General features: G+C 40.5%; 1 protein-coding gene across 1 annotated transcript; it reads right to left on the bottom strand.

Moving 5' to 3' along the window:
• Positions 1-7: 7 nt before the first annotated feature.
• On the bottom strand, positions 8-27,963 carry ICE1 (interactor of little elongation complex ELL subunit 1). Its single transcript, XM_057431639.1, has 19 exons — positions 27,759-27,963; positions 26,353-26,411; positions 24,419-24,832; positions 23,545-23,656; positions 22,528-22,604; positions 21,661-21,698; positions 19,627-19,709; positions 19,339-19,378; positions 19,191-19,247; positions 17,067-17,156; positions 16,936-16,989; positions 15,013-15,365; positions 9,676-14,421; positions 7,772-7,940; positions 6,832-6,992; positions 4,470-4,660; positions 2,632-2,738; positions 1,804-1,902; positions 8-904 (listed from the first exon to the last, which is right to left on the bottom strand). The coding sequence occupies exons 3-19, from the start codon at positions 24,481-24,483 to the stop codon at positions 723-725; spliced, it is 6,624 nt and encodes a 2,207-aa protein (XP_057287622.1). The 5' UTR covers positions 24,484-24,832; positions 26,353-26,411; positions 27,759-27,963; the 3' UTR covers positions 8-722.

Below are 27,963 nucleotides of genomic sequence, written 5' to 3'. Positions count from 1 at the left end.
AACACAATGGTGTTTGCTTCTTTTATTACGAAAGGTACAAAACCACAGGGTGTAGTGAAGCGATCGTTAGAAATGTGAACTTTTGTTGAGCCAACTTTCTATTTACATACACAAAATTCCCCAAGTGGAACAATATCAAATGTGAGACACATTATCAGAATACCATATATACAGGTTCAGAGATTTAGTATCTCTGTTACTCTATACATGATTGTTACACAAAAAGTCAATTCCTATCTTTCTTACACAAGTATTTTAAATTAAGCTTATGAGGCTACTCAAGCAAAACAAAGCAGAATCTGGGCAAAGTTCTGCTATCAGTTACTTTATAAATATAATACAAAATGACAGAGCCAGATTTTCAAGCCAGGCTCAATCTTCTGTTGCATCAAACATCCCATGCTCCAAACTGATGGAAGTAAAATAGCAAACTATTAGTAATCGTTATTGATATCAAACCAGATGTATCTCAGGAGCTGGAGACACACTGGTTCTCAGATTACTGATCAGTTATTAGGAAAAGCAAGTGTTTTTACCTATTTTTTGTACACCCCTCAAACAGAAAACCCAAATAAAATACTTGAGTTTGCTTTGTGTGATCAGACATTCTGTTAAAACAATCATAATAAGAAAGAACCACAGCACATACTGTTTTTAACTGGGACCAACTACTTAGTAAAATAAGGCACTTCTTCCTTTAGTTCAGTCCGCTTCCCTAGACTTTAGTTTAGCTCCATTTTACACAGAGAAGTGATTTTAGCTATGCTACTCGTGACAGCAAAAGGGATGTTGTTAAGAACTGTTGCTCTCCAAGCGTGGATGGCCTCAACAATACCTTCTGGGTTGCTTGAAGCCAAGTCACACAGTGAATATATGGCTGCCAGCTGCACACCCCAGGGAACACCTGCAAAAAGTTAACACAAATCAAGTTTATAGAAACTTTGATACGCAATTAATGTTCCTGGGAAACGTGAACCTATAGATGAGTTCAAGAACTGGAATTAAAACACATCAACAATTGGGATGCTTAAATCCAGAAAGCAGTAAGATGACAACCTGCACACAAATACCTTAACACCTCATTTCATACTAGCAATTTCCAGTTTTCTGAATTCAGCAGGTTTTCAGTATTCAAAGGGCATAACAGATGCTCACATCTAGTGATTTTACTCTAGTTAAGGGTGATCAACTTTTCATAAAAGTCAGATTTACACAGTGTGAAACAGACATTTACCACTTGGAAGAACCTGAGACTGCAAGGAAGAAAAGCTATACAAGTGGTTCAAAACAACTCCCTAACATCAACCACTGCTTCACTGCAAAATGTGCTTAACCTCTGGAATAACTCAGCAATATAGATCTCTGCTGCCCTAATTGCCCTGCTTTGTCTCACTCAGGAATTCTGACTCTCTTGTTATCCTTTCTCAACACAACAATCTTGCTAAGAGCAAGCTTCTGCATGAGCTGCTCAGGTAACAAATTTGATAACTCTTTAAAGTTCTCTGAGGCAGTTTATATGCTGTTACATGAAGCAGTGTAATTCCAAGGTGGTTGAAACTATGTCAGATTTGCTCATGGTGTTAAACAAAAGGCAACATGTTTCATTATGAGCATACATGTTTCATTAACTTCAGAAGGGAAAGGGATTCAAACTGAGAGCTGTTTGTCCTGTTATGCACTAACATACAACTGCACAAGCAAGCTGCTTTGGCATTCGTGTCTCAATCTCTGCGTGTCCTTGTTTACACTGGCAAAGCTTCACACTGCAGATGTTACACTGAAGCTCTGCTAAATAAACATTACCTTCCTCTTTTGCCTGCTGTACAAACAGTCCAATTACAGAACTAATATTCTTCACTGCAGCAAGATATCCTTCCTTCAAACCTATCTGGCCCAATCGACCTGAAAGAAAAAAGAAAGGTTACTATGTGCCTGATATTCAGTCAACCTCCTAATTTTTAGATTGATGTATTGTTGAAGTATCAACAGAAAATTCAAATTTCAATGACAAAAATTATTCACTCCTGTTACCATGGTGTCTTGGGAACAACAGCTGTCCTGTTCCTTTTGTGACTAAAGACCCCAAGGCATTTTCCATCAGCTTGAACTCCTACAGGTTTACAATTTGTAAGTGTAAAACTCAAGGAATGCAGTTTCTCTTTGACAAACAATATTATATAGCCTATATACAGCAAACACCTATTGCAGCCCAAAGTTTATCTATTTACCTGAATGCCATCTAGATCCCAAATAAATGAATCTAACTTACAATTGCAAGAAGACATATTATGTTGCAAACAAACCCTTATATTATGCACTCTGCTATAAAGCATATGTAGTTACAATTTCATTTTAAAAACATAGAACATATCGGTATTTGTTATTTTGTAATGAAAGTAACATCAGAGAAACTTAAGTACCTGCTTTGCACAGGCTGACAAACAGAAAATATCTGCATGGGATTGTAAACTGTTTTTAAGGTGAAAATTGTTGAAAAATGTGAAAAAAAAATTAAAATCAAGATAAAAATAAAAAGTCCAAATACTTCAAGTCACTTTTGAGGCAGGCTGACACTTGCAAAAGACATACTTACACAAAGCAGATGCGCAACCAAGAATTTAGATTACTTACCAATTAGCCTGAGGATCAGTGCTGTAACACTGTCAGAAATGGACTGAGTGGTTTCAGGCCCCTTTCTCTTCTTTATCCATTTATCCATAGAAGGCCAAAGCACTTTGCTGTGAAAGGTAAGTGAATCTGGTAATCTGACACTGCATGAAGGGGCAGCACAATATTCATAGAACAGTTTGGGTTGGAAAGGACCTTAAGATCACCTAGTTCCAACCCCCCTGCCATGGGCAGGGACACCTCACGCTAAATCATATCACCCAAGGCCTCATCCAACCTGGCCTTGAACACTGCCAGGGATGGAGCATTCACAACCTCCCTGGGCAACCCATTCCAGTGCCTCACCACCCTAACAGGAAAGAATTTCCTCCTTATATCCAATCTAAACTTCCCCTGTTTAAGTTTGAACCCGTTACCCCTTGTCCTATCACTACAGTCCCTAATGAAGAGTCCCTCCCCAGCATCCCTATATTCATACAATAATGAATGCAAACGGTTCTTCTGTTTACCATCTATTTCCAAAGCTCCAGTTGCATTTTTAATTCATATTCTTGGGGAATTCAAAATATTCCAAGTATCCACAAATATGAGTTATTTAAAGGTTTTAAACCCAAAGAATCAAAGCTAACTTTCTGAGGGAATCATTCCTGTTCTGAATTGCATTCCTGTTCATCTTGTATTCATTTCCCTGCAACACCTGATCACTACCTCAAGTCAAGAACTTACTCTATTGACTTCATATATATATCTGAAGTTGCGTTACTTTCAATCGTTATGCTAAGATGTTATGTGAGCTTTCTGTATGACTGAAAAAATCACAGTTCGCATGTTACAGGTAGGATCTGATGCTTGTTTTTAAACCTGAAAGGACCCGAGAGAAGGCTTTTCTGATCCTCAAAATGATGCTAATAGACCTAGTTACCGATTACCAGCCCAGCTCCACACAATCAACTCTGTATGGCTTTAGTTAAACTGTAATACCTTTCACTGAAGCGAATTTGTATTAATTTTAAAAGTCTCTCAGTAAAAATAACTTCTTTACTACTTGAAAGCATGGAACGTGTATAAAAAACTTGATGATTCTGAGCTATTTACATTTATTTTAAACTCAGTGATTATATTATGCTAGAATTAAACAAATGCCGTATCTCTGGAGATTCTGCTGGGTTGTGGAACCTTTACATGGAAAACAAGGGGCTGTCAGATCAGTGTAGGTATCAAATATCAGTGTTGGTATAAAAATGAAGTGTTTCAAACCAAGTTAAGTATGGTGGCAGTCCATGCACTGCATTACAGGATTCAAAGAATATTTAAGACATTGAATCTAAGCATGACAAGGATTTTAGAATTAAAATGAGACTGAAATCAGGATAGTATGCTAATGGCTATGGTTACATTTCATGTAACACATGCAAAGTTCCACCCTCATTTTCTTGGGGGGGGAGGGGGGGAGGGGGAAGAGAATTCAACCATTAAGTTTAGAGGAAGACAGTCAATCATTTTATTTCGTTGACAAAAAATCCATCTCAGAATCTTTCCCAATTGTCCACTGGTAGCTATTTTAGAAACAATTCTTAATATTCAAATGGTTCAAACAGGGTTAATTTCTTGTACCAATACCATTTCCTCATTGATCACTCGTTCCATCTTAAAACAAGGAACACAAACGAGGAGTCTAGGTTTCATCAGATTAAACCACGCTCATTTTTAAATACCTATGCAATATTATGTGAAAAGCTAAGTCAATGTCTCAAATTTGGGGGGAAAAAAAAGCCCACCACCAAGCCAACCACAAAAATCCTACACAGGAAAACATCCGAAAGAGCTGCTTGCCACAATACCTTATAACATTGTCATGTGTCCAGTCCCACTTCAAGTGAGAGCAAAGTAGATCAACAGCAAATATGTACTGCCAAGCATCTTCACTCAGATCTTCTCCATATTGCTCACTTGGTTGAAATTCTACTTTTGGACATGACTGCATTTCTAAAAGCAGGTTTGAGACCATAATCCCAGCATCTAAAGAGGAACTCTGGAATTTTAGAAGGTGATTATCTTAATGCATGAAAAGTCACCAACCCAGAACCAAACTCTTTACATAGATTTGATTCTAACTGTCCACAGCATCTTTATACCATAAATTCAACTTTGGGTTTGACTTACCACAAACAAAACCAGTGCATAAACCAAAATCAAGTAACTGGTATTTTTCTTGATGCTTTTTCTAAAAGGAGAGTTTAAGGGGAATAAAAACCCAGACAACAAAACCCCAAAACCCTACACACCCACTCTCTTCACTCCTCCTTCAATTTGGGGATGTTTTGGGGTTTTAAAATGATTTGCTGATGCTGGGATTTGTTACTGTTTATTGTTCATTAAGAGCTAATTTCCAAGCACCAATATTCAGTAGTTAAGGTAGTAATAACTACTAAAACGTGCCATGTGAATCAGTTCTAATTCAGTAGATAACACAAGCAAGAAAATTTAAAAACAAGCATCTTCTGAGTATCTGAATTAGTAAGGAAAAAGTCTTACGTTTATCACATAAACATGCTCAGTACAAAAGCTCATAGCATTGGCAAGTTCTGCAGCACTGCAAGTCACTAAAATGGCATACTTAGACCAAGAAATGAATACCCATTCCACATGAGCTTTACTTTCCTAAGTAGAATAACCTTTTCATGAAATTATGTGTATAACAGATCGCCGATCACAATCCACTTGAAATTTGTCCCTTATTTCCACCTAAGTAAAAAAATACTACAGATAGCATGATGTCATCTGAGGAACTTCTCCCCGGATATTGCTGCTTTCATATTTCATAGACATTCATAAAGGCAGGGAGTGCAAATACACCGAATTAGGTTTTTCAGGAACATCTACTGAGAGATACTTGTGTGCATCTTTATTGGCATGAGATCGAAAGCTGCAACCTAATAGAACAGAGAATACACATTCTTTGCTAAACGCGGACTACAGTACAGCATAACTCTGAATAGCAGAGCTTAACGCTACACCGCAGCTGTAATTTAATCAAAAAGGAAACATACACAAATTCATGCCCCACTGTAAACCTGCACCAAGTCAGGAGGTTTACAGGGGCTGTAATTCCAGTGGTACCAGATTAAATCCAGGGCTGGTTTTAGATCTAAAAAAAACCCCAAATCATCATGCTTTTTTCAGTGGGTACACCACCTAAAAGCTGTGCTGACAGCAGTAAGCCTAACTGCCACACCCAGGGCAGTTGTGGAGCAGCATGTTATGATAGGGAATAGATGAGTTATCAGTCAAGATTATTTTGTTCACTTGATACTTACAGAACTACAGCACTTCCACAAAGCAAGCTTGGCATTAATAGGAGGTTTTCAAAACTACTGGGGCCCTGGCCTTCAAGCAAAGAAGCCTGTTACATAAACTCTTCCTCCAGACACAAAGTACCTCTGGCTAGAGCACCTCTGCATGATAGAAATTTGCTTCTACTGATACCAAATGTGTTGCGATTTTTCCTCTTTGCAACACCCCTTCCAGGATGGCAATATGTGCCTGATGAAAACTGACCAATTACATTATTTGGCAACAGGCTCAGAGACTTGAAGCCAAATCTCAGAAGTCCTTTGGTCCTTGACATTACTCATCCTTCTTTCGCCATCACTACAGTTTTGTACTGATCATGCCAACTACTTATAAAATTTGTTGGGTGATTTTGTCTGATGATAAATGGGTATTTAGTCTTTTCTCTACAGAAGGATCATAAGTAAAAAGAGATAGGCTCATTGTGAAATTAGCTGTGATAAATAATTACCTATTACACAGAGAACAAGGAAAGAGAGACAAGCCAGATACATACTAAAAAAACCCTCCAACAAAACAAAGAAAACCACCTCAAGGAATATCAAAGCCACAGTTCAGAGTGACAGAATTCCCTAGACCAAGAACACTCTGGTCAAAGTTTAAAAACAATCTTTACTTTTAATGTTTAATAGAGAAATTAGTATTTAATATGGAAAACGAGAACAAGTATTGTGTTCTAGTAGGGTGTAGACAACCACAGGAAAAGCCCTGAAGCAACATCAGCTGTGCAGTTGTACAGACTCCATGGCAGATTCATAGGGTACCTTCATACCCTTCATCAGAAGTAAGCTGCTTGAGTGGATTAAAGTACAACCAATGCAGACAGATACTGACAGTGAAAGCAGATGTTACCTGTTCCCAGCTGAGATAAGCACTCAAGCAGGTCAGCATCTCCTTGCTTGCCCTCTGCCTGAGAACTAATTGCATAGCTTTGCTAATTGCACTTTGGAAGATGAATATGTCAGACCATACATTTGTGATAAATAAAATCAATTTCTCTGAGTCTGGAAAGTCTAAGGGGAAATAAAAAGAGAGAACAAAGTAAGTTGTTAGCATTTAAAAACAAAACCCTATTATACTCAGGCATTAAAAGCTATTACATCCTTTAGGAAGTTAACCAGGAAAAGAGGCACAGAAGGCATGTAACAACTGCAGCTCAGGGAAGGGGAGTCATACTGGTACATCTCAGTCTGAGATTAAATAAGGAAAGAATACCCAAGAAAAAAAATCCTCCCCTTAAGCCATCCTCCCCTTGTAATTTCACTCTTTTTTAGGGGGAAAAAACCTGAAAGGAGAACAGATCAAAAAAAGGATGGACAAGGAGTCAAGAGAAGAGATGATGCAAGTCTTAATGAGGTAGTACTGGCTGTTTATAGTCAACTTGGCAACTGTGTAGCTGGCACATAGCTCACACTTGTGTTGCTGTAGTTCTGATGGGAATTAATATGTGAAACTACATGAAAGAGAAAACCCCAAAATGAATACATTGTAATCAAATCAAACAAAACAAATCAACCCTTGAGATGTGTTTACAGCTGTTCACACTCAAAAAATACAGATGAAACTGGATGAGCTTTAAGGCTCCTTCCAACCCAACCCATTCTATGGTAGCAACAATAAAACCATAGAACCACCGCTACAGGAATTTATTCAATTCAAAGTATACAACAGAAAATCATTCAACAGAAATCTGCAGGTAGCTACTGAAGTTTGGATGTTACCCAGAAAAAGAGAAGACCATACAAAGACACACAGCATATGGAAGATACAAGAGCACTGTGCCATACTACACCTTCTTTAAGCAGGCTATAGCAGAAAAGGCGAGCTCTTTCCAGGTCTCCCAACTGTCGACAAATTCCTGTATAGACTCGACACAGAGCCTGATTGAAACTGTAATTTGTGGCATTCTTCTGAGCCTTGAGTTTATTGAGAATAGCATGCAGCAAGGACTCTGCTAACTGCTGTAAGGCACAAAAAAGATTGTTTGACTGTTATATACTTGAGAATATTTGATACCATTACAGTGGTATGACAAGTAAAAAGAAGTACTATCTTACTTGCAAGAACACTGTTTGCATACATATAAGAAAGCAGAAAAGTACATCAGATGTGACCAGCAGAAGAAAAAAGAGTGAGGAGCAACTTCCCAGAATAAACATGCCTTAAACAGATGCAGAATGGGACTACTACTGTTTAAATTGTTTAGTTATGTGACTAAAAGCTATCTTCCTTAAACAAAAAGTGAGGAGAGGAATAATGAGAGGTAGAGGAACCCCAACAACCTAATGAAGCACCGTGACTTGGCTACTCCCAGAGAACATTGTCCAGATGTGAGACTTAGTATTTAATCAACAGCAGAGTCTCTCCCCAGATCCCTTACACATCCCTTACACACTGCAGGAGGTGGAGAAGGGGTGTTATTGTTGTGGAACTCAGTGCAAGATGTAAGGAAGGATAACACTGGGATTGTGCAAGACTTACTATAGGACTTTTAGTGGGGCAGCTAGAACTGGGGAGCAGAACGAGAGGCTCAGGGGCCAGGTGCTGGAGAGGCCACAGGTTTGCAGTGGGTAGCTGCAGACACCAGGCAGTCTGAGCGTTGGCTTCCCGAGGAACCAGAAGGTCCAAGCCAGCTACCTGAAAGACCAGGGGTCTGAGGGTCAGATGCAGGCAAGACTGTATGTCTGGACCAGCTACTGAAGGGATGTGTGTGTACTTCTGCGTCTGTAAAGTCTGTCAGATCATGAGATAAGAGGGGAGAACAGAAGTCACCTACCGGGTATACCGAGTGTCTAACTGTTAGCTACTGGAGGGATCCATACTGTCTGTATGTGTGTATGTGTGTACATATATATACATATATATATATATGTGTATATGTATGTATTTTCCACTAACAGGTTTTCAATCCTGATCAACCAGAGAAGGGAACAACATTAGGCACATATAGTGTCCACGTGTGCCTATTAGGAATACGTACTCAGCCTTGCTACAGGCTGGACCTGGAAACATAAAGCTGTTGCAGCCTTGCTTCTATGAAGTTACCAGATTGGGCAACTCCTAACAAAGATGACCTGAGAAGTTGGTAGCAGCTTCTGTGGAGAACTTAATTACATTCAAGAATTGAAACAGGGCAGAACGCTGCCAAGCATCACTTGGTGAATTGCTCTGGTGCAGAGCACAAATTACCTATGAGAAAGATGGCATTTAAAGTGAATTTTTTTAAACACTGATGCTAAGCAAGTTCTGAGACACAAACCAATGAAAGGTTTTTCCACTGAAATTCATTTGAGCAATGTGACGTAGAATAATAAAGATGGAATGAAAGCGTGCCACTATTGTATATATACTGCAGTATATAGGTAATTGAAGCTCACACTTCTAGAGGAACTCCTTTTACAATTGTTAATGCTATCCACTACAAAAAATGCTGCAAAACCAAAGTGGTTCATGCATGCATCAGAAGAGCAAATGCATTTACAAATGCAGTTTTGCACCTTGGACACCTCTGAACGGTAATTTCTTGTGAGGTTGTATGTTTTCTTAAGTTTTACGAGTTTAGATGTCTGGTAACCTTTCAAGACTACACTTTGCCCCTGCAGATTGCCTGAAAATTGAGAATTCAAGTATTACATGCTTATAACCTTTTCATCTGCACAGAAATCATTATTAAAACACAAGAACCATGCTACTTACCTTGTTTTTTACACCAAATTCATAGACGATTTCTTTCTCTTCATCTCTCATTACTGGAATCTTTGAGATATTGCCAACATACACATGACCTTTAATAACTGGTAACAAGTCAAAACAGGACTCGGCAATTCTCTTCAATGCCAAAGAAACTTTCTGACAGTCAGTATCAACAGCTTTCTTTAGTGGTAGTGATGCTTCTGAGCTGGAACCATGCACCGAGTCACTGGTTTCAGAGTTTTTCTCATGGAAAGCCTCCTGCGTTCCAGAGGTTGTATCTTTAGTGTTTCCTATAGCAGCAATATCATCGGGCTCCAGCTTTGGTGGTTCACTGTCCAGCCTCAGTCTCTTCGCGCTTCTTGGCATAGATACTGGCAATAGGGTCCGTTTTCCAAGATGATTTGATGAGCTTGAGAACAGCTGCTGATTTTGCCCATCTTTCTCTTGGTCTTTGCTACTGTTGAACTTCAAATTGCCCCCAGTTTTAACAAAAGCAGTTGATGTAGATGCAATTGCTTTGAACCCACCAATTTGAGCCACAGGTCCCGGCAAACTTTGGCTGTCTGAAAAAGCACATCGGTTAAGGTGTATGTTGCCTTTGAGGATGTTTAGTGTCCTTGCCCTTGCAGACAGCTCTGGGTACATGGTGTCCAGTATTTTCACTGAGTTCTCCTGAGGGGGAGCTGGAGCAGCACTATCAGCTGCCAACAGAGGAAACCTTCCTGGGACTGGAAGCGCATGCTTTGGAATGGAAGTACAGAATTTCAGGGGTGAGGAGCGAATCCTTCTGCCTAATGCCATTTCTGAGGGTGAGGGAGGAGAAAACAAAAGAGCAGATTTTACTGGTGGCGTATCTGTTAACGGAGACATGAGAGGAGGAATGGGAGTTTCACGCAACGGCGATATCAGGTCATCAAGAGGGGAAAGCAAAGAGGATCGACCAGTAGAAGACATTGCTGGGGACACAGTACAAGTGGCTTTTGGAGGAGTATCCATCAAAGGCAGGAGCAAGGGGGGCAGAGGAGGACCTATCTCTTGCCTAATTTTATTTATAGTCTCGGGTGAGCATTTTTTTGGCACAGAAGTATCAGCATTTGCAAGAACTGCCTGAGTGACTTTGAGAGTCTTTGTTTTCCTTTTACCTTGAGACAGCCTCTTTGATACCTTGGCACACATGGCTTGGGTAGCTGCCTTGGTTGAAGCAGTCAAGACTTCAGATGGTTCTTGCTCTTTACACTTCAACCTGTTTCTCTTTTTGAGAGCATCACCCACACAAGATTCTGACTTTAGCATACATGGCTTCTCAAATACCGGGTTTTGTGGCTCAGAAGGCTGCCTAACTTTGTGACAATTGCACTCTACATCACACAGGGCTGGATCTGGAAGAGACTTGACAAATGTATTTCTTCTACTGCTACCATTTAGGATAACATCAGTGTTGTTTTCTCCTGTGCTGCAAGAACTGGAAGTCTGACTACGATTATATTCTTCAGACACTGAGACCCCCATATCAACACTGTGTAGTAGATTTTGCTCTACCTTTGGCTGACATTTTTCAGCATCATTTTCTTCCAAGAAATTGCCAAGTGCTAACATTCTTGTATTTAATCCACTGGTTTTTACCATTTCTGAGAATCTGCTTAACGCCTGGGATACTGGTAATCCATTTTGTGAAGCATTTGGCATCACAGGGCTTTCTTTCAATGTCCCAGTTTTTAACAGGCCTCCCTCACTGTCACTGATGCATTCAGCTCTGTTAGAATCTACCACACATTCACTGGCACCCTCAGCACTGTCAAAGGTTACCAATACAGACTCTTTTGTCCAGAAGGCTAAGTCTTTAGGATTACCCTCCCCAGCCACAATTGACAACTCATTTGAGGTATCTGGAGAGCTGTTTGTTTCACAGTGTGTATCCATATCCACCACAGTGTCTGCTGTTAGCTCTCCAACTGTCACAGGGCTTCCTGGGTGCATTGCTGAATGAAGTTCAGATCCTTGGCAGTCGGTGTCAACAGTCTCATCACTGGTTTCCAGAGCACACTCTGCAAGCCTCCTGGAAGCTCTGGGTTCCTCTCTGACCATGGGAACACATTCAGAACATTTCACATCTCTGTGTTTCTGTACAGAACAGTCTTTCCCTTCAGATTCATTGCTCTGTTCTGGCCCATCAAAATCAGGTTTAGACATTTTTATGGCATTTTCCCCACATGCCTCAAAACTATTCAGTTCTTTGCTTTCCCCTCGCGCTGTTACTGAACCAGCTCTAGAAGGATCTGTTGTAACCTCCAGTGTAGAAGTCCTGCATCCTGATTCTTGACAATCAAACTTCTGAGGAGGAAAAGTAGTCTTATCAGAAGAGTCTGCGCGCAGGAGCTGCGATTTAACAGGGGCAGGAGGTTCTTTATCTACTGTCTGTTCCTTCTCATCTGGTATTTTCATTTCATTTTGGTGTATGTATACCCTCTCAAGGCAGCCCAGTTCTTTGCACATGATGTTTTTTTCAGCAGATAGGATCTCTGCACTCTCTTCCAAGCTCTCTGAAGAACACTTACACGCACTGTCCATAACACGATTTTTCTCTCCTCTGTTTTCCCATGTATGGGAAGAAGCAGCAGCCATTTCTGTCACATTAGTTTCAACAAAACTCTCAACTTGCTGAAGATTGAAACTGAGATCAAGAGGCACTGTGGATCCCAAGCCAGCTCCCACTTGCACAGGAGCATCTGTTTCTTCAGCATTTATACAGCCCATCTCAGCAGACAAAGCCAAGCCACTATTAAAGTCCATTTCTGAAGCAGGCTGGCAGATTATCTCTGAAACATTATTTGTCTTCACAACATTCCCTTCCCAGTTAAATGAACTGGAAGACACCAGCTCCTTGCTTTGTTTGTTTATTTCCCCTTTGATGTCATCACATTTAACATTTTCAGTTCCCAAGAACCGATTCAGAGGTTTTGCAAACTGTGCCTCAGAAGGAAGATTACTTTTTGCTAAAACAGATTCAGTGGTATCCACTCTTTCTAACAGCTCACCGCTTCCCTCTCCAAAATCTTCTGGACTAACTTTGACTTCAGTGTCTTGAGATTCAAACACTCCAGAGTTTTGTGTTTTGGACAACCCGTGTTCTAATGCACTACACAGGTTTTCAGGTTGGTTTATTTCACCTTGTATTTCTGGAAAATCTAACACAGAGGATTCATGCTTGGCTACACTGCTTTCAGCCCCAGTAACACATGCTGTGCTTGACAGTGCAAGTGTACTTCCCAACTCTGACTTCCCTTCTGATAAATTCCTACCATCATCTTCCTGGTGTGGTTTGCCTTTTAAATATCCCCCCTCCTTCATATGCACTGATTTCCCATTTTCTGCTCTGTGGAGTAGCTCTGATGATTCAGCTGTTTCTGGAATGCTTTCTCTGTTAGATTCCATGGCTAGTGCAGTAGTCTCAGGTCTGGTTCTATTCCTGTCTTCAGTTTTGAGCTGCTCATCTTTTGGAAAGGCTGACAAAGCAGTCCCCTCCATACCTACATGTTTGTCCGTGTCATCCATAGACAATACGTTTCCAATTCCTTCAACAGGAGATACAGGTAAGCAACATCCGGAGACTTTAAGAGTCTCTGGATCACATTCTCTGTCTGCTTCATCTTTTACTGCTTGCACACACTGTCTTTCCAGTATCTCTTCACTGTCGTGTTTTATTTCAGAGCACTCAAAGTGTACAGAGATCTCATCAGCTCCAGTATCTGCCTCAGTCTCTATAATTATTCCCTCCCCATCACGCTGTATCATCAGGTCTTTAGGACACTCTGCTGCACAGAAGGATTTTGAACTACTGGAATCAAACACTACATTTTCAGAGAGCTCTGTCTCACTATTTGCCTCTGCACAGGGTCCTTTCATCTGTATTGCAGCTGGTACTTCTGCTCCATTTTTCACTTCTTCTGTATTTTCCCCTACATCACTTGCCATATTAGTTACTTTGATTACATTTTTTGATTCATTTTCCACCACTTCATTCTGTATCAACACATCAGATTTCTCCTCAGAATCTTCTCTTTGAAGCACAATGCACTCCTCAGATGGCACGTGAGGCACATTTTGAGGAACACATACTACCCTGGGAGCTCCTATCTCTCCTGATAATCCATCTCTTTCTCCTTTCATTAATTCACCAGGCTCTTCACATGCACCCTCGTCAACAACAGCTCTGATTAAGGTTACATTCTCCTCTGTTTGCTTTACCTCACTACATTTTTCCATCTTATTCTGAGGCTTGAAACTCTGTAACATAAAACCAGCTGAAGAACCTTGCTCTTCACAGTGCATGTCCTCACTATCTCCTTTCTGTTCTCTGATGGCTTCCAGTTCATGTGCTGTTACTTCAGTTAGTTCTCTCTTTTCAGCTTCCATGTTCTCAGATTTCTCCTCCAAACAATCATCGTTAGTTTTCATGTTTGTAATTAAAGTAGCACCTTCAGCTTGCTTTGTTTCAGCATCCCCCTCCTCTCTGCTTGACATCTTTGGACTGATATGAACATTATTTTCATTCCAACTCAGGTTTTGGGAGACTTCTGCATCAGGACCATGCTCACATGATTTGCTCTGACTGTTACACTCCTCATTGAAGCTCAATGCATTACAACTCTGAGGATGAACTCGATCTTCTTGTAAAATATCCTCAGCTGCAGAAGCACTGCAATCAACTTCGTCATCACTGGAACCTGTGTCTTCTCCAAACAATGCATCCTTTAATAAAAAAAACAAAGTTAATATTCCAAAGCCTGGTACCAGCTTTAAGATCTGCTTTTCTAAACAAATACACTGGTGGCCCTGCCATGCAGTGATTTTGAGAGATTAAAGCTGATCAACAGAACTACATCCTTCTCCATCACCATTCTTCATATCAAATGGGCAGTACCACTCCAAAAAGTCAGAGACATCTTTACCTACCTACTTGCATTCTAAGATTACTGGAAAACAACAGTTGAACAGGTTCCCCTTGACTTTCAAGCTATGGAATTTTGCCATGGAAACCACACTTACACCCAACAGGAGTTGGGACTGTAAGTCTGCAACACTGGAAATGACAGCAGTTGAGACAAGTGTGACTTTGTTTTACATGTACTTCTGAAAAGTATGGTTTATCCCCTTCCACATGCAGTATGCTAGAAGGTAAGAACTATCCATATGGATCTAAACACTCATACAGAGGCTCTTCCAGTGCATGAGTAACTAATACTGATACTCAAAAAATAAAAAAGCCCAGGAATATCAAATCATTTTTGCAGTAATTACACAACCAAGTTAGTTCCAAGTAAGACACATCCTGAAACTCACCTCTGGTGGTGGTGGTGAAAACTGCACTGGAGAAAGCAGAGCAGGGAGAGGCCTGACCCAATCCAATATATCCATCAAATTTCCACCTGGGCCCTTTTGCTCCTGATCAGAGAAGTCTGAACTGCTGTGTGCCCCATCTGTCTGTATCATCACATCTTCAGTTTTACCCTCACCACTGTGCAGACATTCTTCAGTAGTCCTGTTCTCAATGCAGTCACCTCCAAAAGGCTCAGTACTCACTTGAAGGTTCATGGCTGTTACAGGAGTTTGCTTGCCAGGACTTTCCAGTGAAGAACACCAAGACAGCATTTTCCCATCGCATTTCCTGATCTTTTGGTGGATTTGCACAGTTTCTAAGACACAAGAAGATTGTTAAGAATTTTTTCCCCTCCCACTTTTCTCTATAGAGATAATACATGATAGTAATAAGAATGCATTAGCATCTTTTCAAGTGATGTTCCCATAGATCAGTAATAAGAAGCACTTAATGTCACTTTCAGAAATACTTTCCCTACAGAATTCAGATGCTGTTATCCACAACCAGTTCTTTCTTCATGAGAAAGCTGTATGTATGTGCAAAGAGCTCCCTCCTAAACTAACTTCTGACTTGGATCATTAAGATGATTCTTCTCAATTTTTCTTATCAGGAAGAACCATACTGGACAGGACTGAAGGGCCATACTGCTCAATGGTTTATTTCCGTTTTAGCCCAGTAACTGATGTTCAGGAAAAGCAGGACAAGCATTCAGTGACATTCCCTGCTCAGGCTGCAATTCTCAGCTTAAAGTAACCTGCAGCTTCGAGCCAGCTTGCAGGCCAGTTACAATTACACCCTGCCACAAACACAGTTAGGGAATTCTTAGCTATATTCCTAGTTTTATGATGCAACAGGCATAGGCTTTTGAAGTGTTTGTTCTTTAAATTTCAATACTGAGTCTAATCATACAAGATTTTGTCTTTAATGATGTGACTTAAAGCTGTACTCTTACAAACCCCACAACACATCTATGCACAAAGGAGTTTGAACCACTAAGACAAAGCAAGATAATGTCAACTATACCAGTTTTACAGCTATTCTAGAAGAAAGATTCCACTGCAACACAGTCTGAACTAGATTCATCGGGATCTGTACTAGTAGACTTAACAGGGTGGGGAGACAGGATAACAGTTCACCCTCAAAGCTCTTACTAAGGCAGGATACTTATCCCAGACAGTATCTCTACAGCCTGAATTACAGAAAAACAAAGTGGTAGAGAAAATAAAAGAAAAATGAAAGCATCATAACCATATAAGAAGGAAAATGACACCATTATGTGAAGTTAAAGCATTTCACATTTGCTGTGAACATGCATATGGATAACTACTCACATTATTGTTTTATTATTACACTGTTACAAAATGAAAGCTATCACCAAATAATACATTTTATTTCTCTGTATCACAAATATGAAAACTAATGCATTGTCATTTATTACTATTCAGGCAGATTTGAATTAAGAAAATGGCTGTAACAGCTTCTTACATTTTCCAATCCAACTATGTTACCTTGTGTTTCATACTGGAAAGAGTACTTGCAGCCCATAACTCCCATTATATACTGCAGAGTTGATAGTGACATATTAATTAAGGAATAAACATGAGAGGTGAGTTTTGACTGCTTAGAAACAGTCAAAGCAGGTGACAGTAAAAGAATCTGATTTCTCAATTGCAAAAGCAGATCACAACAGAACATTCCACTTTACTTGGCTGTTCAAAGTCATATTTGCAATTACTTCCCAATATTCTAATCACACTTGACCAGGCAAACACCAAGTATTTAAGCCTGTCAAAAAGTGTTACGCAGACACCACCCAGCCTGATGATAACCCAGTAAGACTACATTAAGGCACTTGCGTATTGATAAATTCATTTACTGGAACCCACCTTCTGTACCAGTTAGCCTCCTTTTTTCAGGCCATACCTTATCCTGAATAGAAGCTGAAAGAATGTATCAATTTTTGGTCAGAAAATGAGACAACTTCAAGAAGGTTTCAAGACTTTGCATGCCATCTCACCCAAGACAGGGCCATTTTCCTGCATCCTTCTTTTTCCTGTTGCACTGTCAATGCACCGCCAGAGTTCTTCTAACAAGAGCTTTATTTTTTCTGTTGAAATACATATGTTTATAAATTGAGGACACCGAGCTCAGAATTTGTGCTTATTTTCACACAGACATGCCTACAGCAAAATACCCACAACAAAAATGAAGATAAAGGACATAGGGGCATTTTGGCTTCAGGAAAGAGGAATGCTAGATGCCACTGAGGGAATGGGTCCTGTACTGACCATAGCCATGCAGTGGACTGAAGGAACAGTTGCAGAAGGCTTTAGCTTTTCCTTCCTATAGTAAGGGTGGCAAAAAAGTTGTAGCAGTCCCCAGAGTAAAATGTAAAAGCAGACTTGAATGTAGCATTAGTGAAATTAAACAGCTTTCTAAAACAACCCAGGTGACATGAACATAAATGGGGATGCAGATCTTTCAGGAAGAAAGTATTTATATCACATTCTTTATGCCCACTCAGTAACTCATCTTAATCTTACCATGGAGTAACAACACATTAAATGTAGCTGAATTAATTATTAGGCCACAACGTCATCTGGAGTCCTAACAGAACCATTGCTGGGTGATGCCAAACCACCTTGTTCCAGAACCAGAAGGGCAGGTGAAGAGCGAGAACTGGATCAAAACCTCAACAAAATACTCACGCACCTCACCTACTTATGCCAAAACTATCATCAGATCCAGCAATCAGGAACTGAGACTACCAGGTTTGTGCCAATTCCGTAAGTCAAAAGCCACAGCAAACTGCTACTACTTCATAGAGAGATGTATTAAAATAACCTCAGCACATCAGAGGGAAACTTGCCAAGTTCTGCATGACAGCTATGAACACTAACAAGTCCTCATTACTCATAAAGCCTTGCTGCTATTTCAAGCTCATATTAGAGCTCAGACCTTAATTTTAGCATTTTGTAATCATTAAAAATTAAAGGATGAGATTGGGTACCAGTTCAGTACAATCCAAAAGGCAGGAAGAGTATGCCAAGACACCCAAGAACTGACAAGATGTACCTTTTTCAGAGAAGTCTAATTTTGGCAAGAAATTTTATATGCAAATACTGCAAAGCAAGAAATAGAACAGGGAAGTTCTTCTTTTACCTGAAAATTGTGTTCAGAATCTTTAAACAATTATTTTAAATACTGAAATACTAAAACCAAGTATTTTAGAAGACTGCAAAAAAAATGCAACAAATAAATTTGCTTTAAGTTTGGCCTCTGTACTTTAGAGCGAGTTTAGAAGGAGCTTGCTCCATTACAGTTAGATCCAGATAATCTGTAGCAAATATTTTAGATCACTAGGGGAAAAAGCCAATAGGATAAGAAACAGCTATACATCCTGGATTGCTATTTGATTTACAGAGCCTCACACAGAAATTTTAGTGTCTTTTGCTTTGCATCCTTCCTTTCTGATTTCAATAAGCTCCAAAGACAATGGAATTGCTTGTCTTTTTCTCAGTGTTTGGATTCTGGTTTATAATTACACATCAACTGACTTTACAGATACAAGAAATAGACTAGCCATTTTAGTGAATCAAGTATTTTCCTTACTGCAGAACTGAAAATAGTCACCTATTACATCAATCCTCCATCAGTGTTAAATGCTTGTATCAACCACATCTGCTCTCTACATCTACATTCACTCCCTACAACTGCCTGGCAGGAAGTTGTAGTGAGGTGGGGTCGGTCTCTGCTCCCAAGGAACAAGGGACAGGACAAGAGGAAACGGCCTCAAGCTGCACCAGGGCAGGTTTAGATGGAGCTGAGGAACAATTCCTTCCCCAGAGGGTGCTCAGGCATTGGACCAGGCTGCCCAGGGCAGGGCTGCAGTCACCGTCCCTGCAAGTGTTCACACAGCGTGGAGACAAGGCCTCAGTGCCATGAGTTAGTGGTGGCCTTGGCAGTGCTGGGGAACAGTTGGACTGGATGAGTTTAAAGGGCTTTCCCAACCTGGCTGATTCTATGATTCTACAGCTTTTCTGTCAGTATCCTCTGTTCCCAAAACTGCAACTCCAGAAGAGCTGCGATAAATTCAGAACAGTTGGCTCACAACAGAGAACAGTCTTGCAAAACATCTTACCTTTGTCTATATCTTTTGTAAGACCTTCACTTGAACTCTGGGTCTCCGCATGCTTCACTGTTACAAAGAGGAGAGGGGGAAAAAAGGAAATGTTCAAATGGCACAATACTACACACAGATCTGAAGGCAGTCAAAGGCAAACACTTACCTTTTCTGCACTTCTCTTTAAGTACACCATCAAGTTTTCCCTGTTGAAATTAAAAAAAATGACTTTTCAGGCCACACATGGTTTTTAGAGCATCGACTCTTAATTAGCATGAAAGCTAAATCAACACTTTAAAGCTTCAGTTATCTCTTCAGGTGAATTGCTATGGTGAGTTACTCAATATCCCTAACAAATGTACTATTTCAGTATCTCTGTTACTAGTTGCTTCCTTCTTTCCTTCCAGCAATACTAATAAAAGCAGCTTCATCAAAAAGACCAGCCGAGTCTTACTTGTGCCTTCTTTAGCTCGTTTTCAAGCCTTTTCTTCTCAGTTTTCAGTTGTCTGAAGTCCTGGGTATGCTTTGTTGCAGCCTCTTCAAGAAAGAGGAAGAAAATTTAAGTTAGAAACTACAAGAAAAGAGAGAAAAATTTAAGTAGTATTGGTCACCAGTTTGCAAATCAAATTATCAGGGAAAAAGTGCGAAATACAAACACTGAAGTTATATTTTGGCTCATTAAGACAAGAACCGATGCATACAACTATGTCACCTTCCACTGCACAATTAGTGCTCCAAACTGTTGAAATACATTCATTACTTTTCTCACTGACTTGCAAGCATGAAGAGTGGGTCATACTGTAATGATACTGTACTGTAGAATAATATACACCAAGTGAAAAAAGAGAGTAAAATTAAGAATGAGGCACAATGGGGTTTTCTGCGCATTTTATTCCCTTATTTAAAAGGGGGCTCTGGTTCAAAGATGAAAACATCCAGAGCCAACTGCATAAGAAACATGTAGATAGCACTCAAGATCAATAAACAGAGAGCAGTACCTCATCTCAATGTATAATGACAAGCACCTGGTAAGACTGCAGATGAGTGGGAATAAAGAGGACAAGGGAGGTGAGGATTGAATGTGAGGTTCCTAGGGAAATCCTCAAGTAAGAGAGATACTTGAGAGAGCTCCTGAGAGATCAGAATCACAGAATCAACCAGGTTAGAGAAGACCTTTAAGATCATCAAATCCAATCTTCAACTCAGTCATCAGCTTGGCAATTTATACATGGACAGCAGAGAAAAGAGAGACAGAAGCTGCCTGCTGATCAGATCAGGTCACAGAACAAAGCATATCAAAAGAAAGAGCATTAAAAAGGTATCTCAGGTGGTAGGCTGATGAAAAAACAACCATGGGAAAATTTCAGACTGACTGACAAAAGATCCCAGGTTAAAATACAGGGTCTGGGATATTTAACAAACATGGAAATGAACAAAACAGATAAGCTAGTCACTCAAATTGGACCTAATGCAACCTATCTCACAGTGTTTTGTTCTAGCTCTGCCAAAATTTGAGGTTTTGGAGGCAAGAGAGTATAAAAACCTTGCTGTCACATAATGGATTTCCAAAATGCTTATCAAAACAAACACCCAATGCCTGTACTTTACAGTGGGACCTGGGGGCTTTCTAACACTAAGATACAAGTCACTCAGCTCGTTGTACTTTAAATCGTGGTAAGCACAGCTGTAAATGTGCCATGAATGAATGTATTTGCCTTGCCAGCTAACAGTACAGGAAGTTAAGTAGCAGAATGCTTTATGCATATCTACCCTCTGCTAACAAAACAAGAAAAACCCAGTGCCATGAGGCAAGTGCTTTATCTCTACTTAAAACCAAACCAACCAACCAAGAGCCAATTTCCAGAATATTTAAAAATCAGAAAACACATTAGGATCACCACATGCTTAAATATGATTATAAACATGACTAGAAGAATCCTGCCAAGGTTATTAGAATGCTGGAGCACATGCCCTATGAAAACAGGCTTGTTGAACTCGATTTAGTTAGCTTGAGAGGAAAAAACATCAAACAACTTAGAAGGGATCTCAGAACAGTTTTCCTACACCTACAAGGAGGTACCAAGAAGACAGAATGAGACTGTTCAGTGGTGCATGGCAGGAGAATAAGAGACATCAGTTATAAGTTGAAACAAGAGAGTTTCCAACTGGCTACCAGGAAAAGCTTTTTCACCATGAAGACAGTCATGAAGTGAATCAGGTTGCCTGGACAGGCTGGGGAGACTCCATCCTTTGAGGTTTTCATGATCAGAAGTTTCCTTCCAACTCCATTTACACCATGTGCCCAAGATACTCAACTGAAAACATTTTGCAGGAGGGCTAATATAATTCAGAGACTGAGCACCATCCACAGTACTAAACTGCCTTGCTGCTTGGGGCCTCAGTTAGAAAGTTGCAATTACTTCTTTGGGAAAAAAAGGAATGAAGAAATGGAGTAGGACAACAACACAGTAACAGTGTAGAAAGTTACCTTCAAGTTTCTTCACTTTTGTTTCCAGTTTCTTTCTCCTATAAAAAAGAAAGCATTAATACATTATTTCCACATAGAGTTCCGTTGTATGAAAACCCAGGAAAACAAATAAATCTACCTATTTCAGAGAAAACACGCTTCCTACACCCAGGACCTGTGAGACCAATGTGCCCCTGCAGTTGAAATCTTAAATCAGTGGCATGTTGCTGACCTTCTTACACAGCTGCATCTGTTACAGAGGTAAAGTTTGGTCTTCAGAGTGTCTGTCCACTAATCCAGGTACATAAATACACCTTCAGCTACAACTGGGGGTTACAAACACAACTCAAGAAAACTGGCTTCTATGACATAATGCTTAGTTGTAGAGCTTAGTTTTACTCCTTAAAACAATTAAGCCTGGCTTACAATCAGTAAGACCTAAGCAATGAGGTATCACAGATAACCTGCCTCATCACTCACATCCCACAGCTTTTTGTTCCTAATATCCAGGTGTTTACTAAAGCCAAACCAAAACAATGATGCATCCTGAACAGTTTTGAGCTCAGCATTCCCAACCCTACTTTATATGTAAAACATACACACAACCGGGAAATAACTGAAAGAAAAAGTAAACACTTTATGCTGTCCTTCCGCTAAATCCCAATATCCCAGAAACACAAAGTGCCAGAAACTTTTGTGGTAAATAGAGAACTCTGTCCTGGTAAAGAGACGCTACCAGTGCTCACTGACCACTCATGAAGAACGTTCTCTCTATAAGCATAGAAATTTTAGCAGAATGTGAAGTATTACTAGGTAAGGTACAAGACCAAGCTCTGCAAGAAGTAAGAGGGGGAATGAAAGGTTGTGAAAATAAGCAGCATCACTCACACAGCATCACTGTTCACTATTTCTTCTTTAATTTTAACATATTCCAGTTGACTCTCACGATAAATCTTGAGAGAACTCTATGGAGAAAGAAAGTGCAGTTAAAATATGCCATCAAAAATAGATGGCAGAACTTTACCTATTCTAATGAATATAGTGCATAGCTAAAAAGGTGTATTCAATGAGAAAACAAGTAAGCTGCAAAGTCAGGTTATTCTTCTTTAAAAGCATAAGTTATAACATATAAATCTGTATCTATATTTTAAATACGTACTTGCAAGACCTATCTGGATAAGAGCTCACAGCTGAAGTCAAGAGCACAACTATCATACACAACACACATAACCCTGCTTTTTCGGAAAAAGGGCCATAAGGACATCAGCTACTAATGCTTTTTTAGGGAACAGCATTCAAAAACCAGTTCTAACACTGAAGAAAAATTAGGCACAGTGATAAAACAGAGGTTAATATCCTACCTTGTACCAGCATGAAAGAACAAGGAAGAAGGTGGGGTATTTTTTGCAGAAATAATAGTTTATGTCTAGGAAATACATATTTTGAGGTGATTTGAACAGTCAAAATCTTTTATTATGCAGACTAGGTTTTAGATAAGAGACGGGAAAGAAATTAGGAATACACTCAAGTTACTAATAATGGAAAAATCATGTTCAAAATTGTAACAGAAGCAAAATTCTATTCTGCACAGACTCTTGGCACCTTTTTAGTAGTGCAAGTTATAGAGCTCAGTAATCTAAGATCAGAACAGAACATCAGATGGATATGAATGTATCTCCTTCCTTCCTAAATAAGGAAATAAAATGCAAATCATCTGATGAAAAATCATAGGAACTACAGAGCTTCTTGCCTATCTGAAACCTGATGTCATGTCATTCCTTTCACCTAAAGCCAGAACTGCCTGTCACAATGAGCTGGAAATAACAACTGGGTGCATTAAAGCCTGTTCCATTAAGATAAGCATTAAATATATGCATTTCTTTCAACACAGAAAGTACAAGTCACCTTTTTCTCTTCTAACTCAGCTTTCAAGGAACCCAACTCTTCCTGGCACTTTTCCAGAGGCAGAATTTTCTGTAGCATCTGCTCCACTTGGCAACGAAGAGCAGAGATCTCTCTGAAATGGAAAATGTAATTAGAACTGAAGTTACCAAAACCCATGGGTGCTTTCAAACTCAACGTTCTGACTCTTCAGGCAAGTGTGAGTATTTTGCCTTCCCCTAAAGAAAAATGTTGTGAGACACACCCAAAGGCTTTTAAGAGTCCAAGTGTTTTCATTTTTCCATCCAACGTTTTACATTCAAAGGCAACCCAAGATCCAATTTTAAAACATTAAACTAAGGCTAAATCTTGATGCAAGCAGATGGCATGTGCCACTGGAGTACTGCCCAGCTACCTACACTGAAGGGCCAGAACAAGTGCCCCTGTATAGGTAGCACTGTGAAATAAGAGCAGAGTCCAACTGTTGGATCTGGAGGCAAGACACAGTCCTTAAAGTTTATAGGCTGCATCTTCCTCTATAATCAAGTAAAGAGCATACAGCCACAACTCTAAGACAAAATGCTTCATACAAATACAGCCACCACAAATACACTTACATTTAACCACCACCAAAAGATGAGCTCTGCATCTCCCCTTTGTGACTTTAGACCCTAATGTAACAGGGCCAAGAAAGAATTTCACACAGGTACTGTAGGAGGACAGATTTCTCTCCTCATCAAGAGTATCTTTGCTAACTATGGCCTAAGAACCACGGTAAAAGAAAGAACTGTATTAAAATCTCAGCCTATACCTTGCTGTTACATGATATCAGACTCCTAAAACTGTCCAAGACACAGAGGACATATCATCTTGAGTAAATAGCTTAAATGAAACTTACCGTTCAGCAAACTGGAGCTGTAAGCTCTTGTTAAGGCAGACAATAAAAAACAGTTTATCAAACATCCCTAAATATATTTCAATCCAATCGCTTCTTGCAAGGAAGTATCCAATAAAGACTTCCACCAATAAAACACAGGACTTGCAGAACTCAGCAACACAGATTGACAATAGTTAATATTAAGTCTTATATTAGACAGAGGCAGATCTTAATTGGATAGATATAATCCCAAAGCCCCACTTTATTCACAAAGCCTATTCAGTCTGTTTTCTACTAGAAGCATGATCTCTTAAATTGAACCTTAAATAAAACACCTCAAGCCCTCTTGTAAGAAATGTTGATATACTAATTCTGTAAGAACACAAGAAGTAAAGGATATCAGTGCATTTCTGTTGATACTCTGTCAGCAAATGACTGCAAGGAAAAAGAAGCAGATATTAGTCATTTTCTCACTTGATTTTGACAATCATATTTTACGATACCTTACACCTTCTGTATTTATCTATAAAGCAAAAGGAAAGATTGACTTGCATTTTTGACAGTAGTCAATATAACTTTTCTGTTTCATTAAGCTATTCAAACCTGAAACCAGGCTGCTTTAAAATAGAAAGCAAAACCAGAAACCAACCAACTGCCAATTACATGAATTTGTAGCCATTAACTACCTGCAGCTTTAAAGAAAAACCCCAACAACCAAAAAAGCATTATCTAGGTAAAGAACACAAAATACATACAATCAAAAAATATACATAGACTCACAAAATAATATCCTAGTTCTCAAACTTATAGGATGTTTTCCTAGGAAATAACACATAAATGTAAGAAAATTAGTTTAAAAAACCCTAAAAAGCTTTAGTCTTTACACTACTCTCTTAGCAGCCATAAGAAGGTAGCACTTGCTCTGGTGTACAGTTCAAGGTGTACAGTGGGCCACAGGGCAGCACCAAGGAGAGTTATTCTCTCCTTCCCTCAAATGCTATGGGTTTAGAGAGAAGAAAGAGAAACACTGTGGAAGTTACCCGAGTACAGAGGGGGCTGCATTACTTTCTCTCACAGCAGTTGAGAGTAACCAAGTAAGGCAAGAAAGAAAGGGGCCGAGCTGCAAGTAGTTAAAAGAGAGGTAATTCCCACAGGAAATGTGTATGTACAATGGCAGAGAGAAGAGGGACACGAAGTTTGGAGGCAGCAAAAGGAATCTATGGACAAAGAATGAGGGTGCTTTGAAGAAAAGGGTCCCAGCTACGACAGCAAGGGCTCTCTTAAATACTTTTTGGAAACCAGGATGCAGGACTAGGATTTAGATTCGCTAAAGCCAGACTGACACCTGGGGGAAGGGAACATGAGAAGTAAAATGTTACAATTAGGAGCTGTAACAAGGATATTAGACCATAGTATGGAGGCGTACGTAACAGATCTCAGTGTATTATTCCATACAATCATGGTTATTCGGAAGAAGTGGAAGCAACCACAAGAGAGAGCAAAATATGAGAAGCATTTTGGAACCTTACTGTTCTGACTGATGCTTAGCCTCACTTTTCATAGTCATATTTAATCCCAACAGCATTTCACACTTTAATGCTCAGACTAAATTCTGTTGAAATGTGCTCGACTTTTAGTTCTCATACTATATCCCTCACAACAGATGAAACACATCTCTTGAAAGAGATGCTTCTGCCATTATACATAATCATACATAAGCTATTACAGCTTATAAATAGCCCTGTTTTACCACAATTACTCACATTTTAGGGCACAAATTAAAAAATACTTACAGTCTAGACTTAGGACCTCTTTGCAAAGAGGTTACTTTCATTTTGAGGAGGGCTTAGTTTCGTGCATTAACAAATATCTACATTCCACAAAACATATTTACTGAATTGCTTTAAGAACTTAAGAGCAACAAAAAGAAAACAGACTTGTGCAATTGTACTTACTCTCCATCAATCATTTTTTGCTTCAGTGCAATTAATGCGGATACATATTCGTTTATATTCTGTAAGGAAGAGTTCCAAGTTGGTAAAAAAGTTTCACCTCAAACCCCAGAACTATTTACATTGTAAATAATCTCCAAAGCCATTGCTAACGTCCTACACAACACAGTTATGCGCCTCTTCTTCAGTTCTCTTAGTGAAGAGGTTAACGCACAATAAATACATTCTAATACATACAGAGAACGCAGGCTCTGCAAGAAAACATGCAGACTTAGATGAGGCTTTACTATAAACACTCTTCAGACTTTGTAGTCATTGCATACTAAAGTCCCCATGACTTTTTCTCTCAAAATCAAACTAAGCTTCGCCAGAACATTACCAATAAACAGCACCCAGCTCATCTGAATCTGCCTATGTCCCAGATTCTCAGTCTATATTCATTCTGTCTGAAGACCTCCTTCACCCTCTGAACTCTCAGCAAGGCCTTCCCCTCATTTAAACAGGAAACAAACATTGCCCAAAGAGTTATACTATAAAATTGCATGGTTGCTTGGGAGCACTGAAGAAAGAAAGTGAATGATCATAGATCACACATGGTTTGTGTTGGAAAGGACCTTAAAACTCATCCAGTTCCAACCCCCTGCCACAGGCAGGGACACCTTCCAATAGAGCAGCTTGCTCCAAGCCCCTGTGTCCAACCTGGCCTTGAACACTGCCAGGGATGGGGCAGCCACAGCTTCTCTGGGCACCCTGTGCCAGCACCTCAGCACCCTCACAGGGAAGAGTTTTCACTTAAGAGCTCATCTCAGTCTCCCCTCTGGCAGGTTAAAGCCATTCCCTTGTCCTGTCCCTATAGGCCCTTGTCCAAAGCCCCTCTCCAGGTTTCCTGTAGCCCTTTTAGGCACTGAAGCTGCTCTAAGGTTTCCCCTTAAGGACTTTCTCTTCTTCAGGCTGACCCAGCCCAGCTCTCTCAGCCTGGCTCCAGAGCAGAGCTGCTCCAGCCCTCGCAGCATCTCCGTGGCCTCCCCTGGACTTGCTCCAGCAGCTCCACGTCCCTCTTGTGCTGCTGCCCCAGAGCTGGATCAGGACTGCAGGGGGGGTCTCCCCAGAGAGCAGCAGACGAGGAGAATCCCCTCCCTTGACCAGTGCTGCTCACGCTGCTTTAGACGGTAACACCCTCCCCCAGCACCGAAGCGCACTGAAGAGAATACACCGCGGGACTCACCCGCAGACCCCCTAAGGCACGCCGCAGACACCAGCCCCTTCCCTACATATCGCCCAGCCAAAGTTCGCCCCTGCTGCTCCTCTCCCAGAGCCCAGTCACTGCGGCACTCGGCGCTGCCCACCCGCCCGTGGACACCAGCAGCCCGCCGCCCCCTCAGCGCCCGGGGCCCTCGGCCCGCCGGTACCTGCTGCAGCAGACCGCAGTTGGCGCAGGCCACAGCCGCTGCCGTCCCGCCCGCCGCCGGCGGGGTCTCTCCAGGCATCATCGTGAGCGGCCCCGCCGACAGCGGCACGGGGCGCGGCCCGGAGGCGTCACACGTCGCGCCACCGCCTCAGCAAGGACCCAGCTCCCTTGCGCCTTCCCGGGGGTGCAGACATCGCTGCCTGAGT

Source organism: Pezoporus wallicus, unplaced genomic scaffold (assembly GCF_028554395.1).
Source record: "Pezoporus wallicus isolate ANWC-B61680 ecotype Strahan unplaced genomic scaffold, APGP_CSIRO_Pwel_v1 scaffold_11491, whole genome shotgun sequence".
Classification (NCBI taxonomy): domain Eukaryota; kingdom Metazoa; phylum Chordata; class Aves; order Psittaciformes; family Psittacidae; genus Pezoporus; species Pezoporus wallicus.
The sequence above is the reverse complement of the archived record's forward strand: the minus strand, read 5'-3'. Positions and strand labels throughout refer to the sequence as shown.

Bases quoted from the DNA above. Each gene is read 5' to 3' on its own strand.
- ICE1 (XM_057431639.1), bottom strand. From the start codon at position 24,483: ATGTTTGATAAACTGTTTTTTATTGTCTGCCTTAACAAGAGCTTACAG. The intron at 19,710-21,660 runs GTAACTTTCTAC...TCTTTCTTGAAG, and splicing joins AAAAGTGAAGAAACTTGAAG to AGGCTGCAACAAAGCATACC. The intron at 15,366-16,935 runs GTGGGTTCCAGT...CTTGTGTCTTAG, and splicing joins GAGGCTAACTGGTACAGAAG to AAACTGTGCAAATCCACCAA.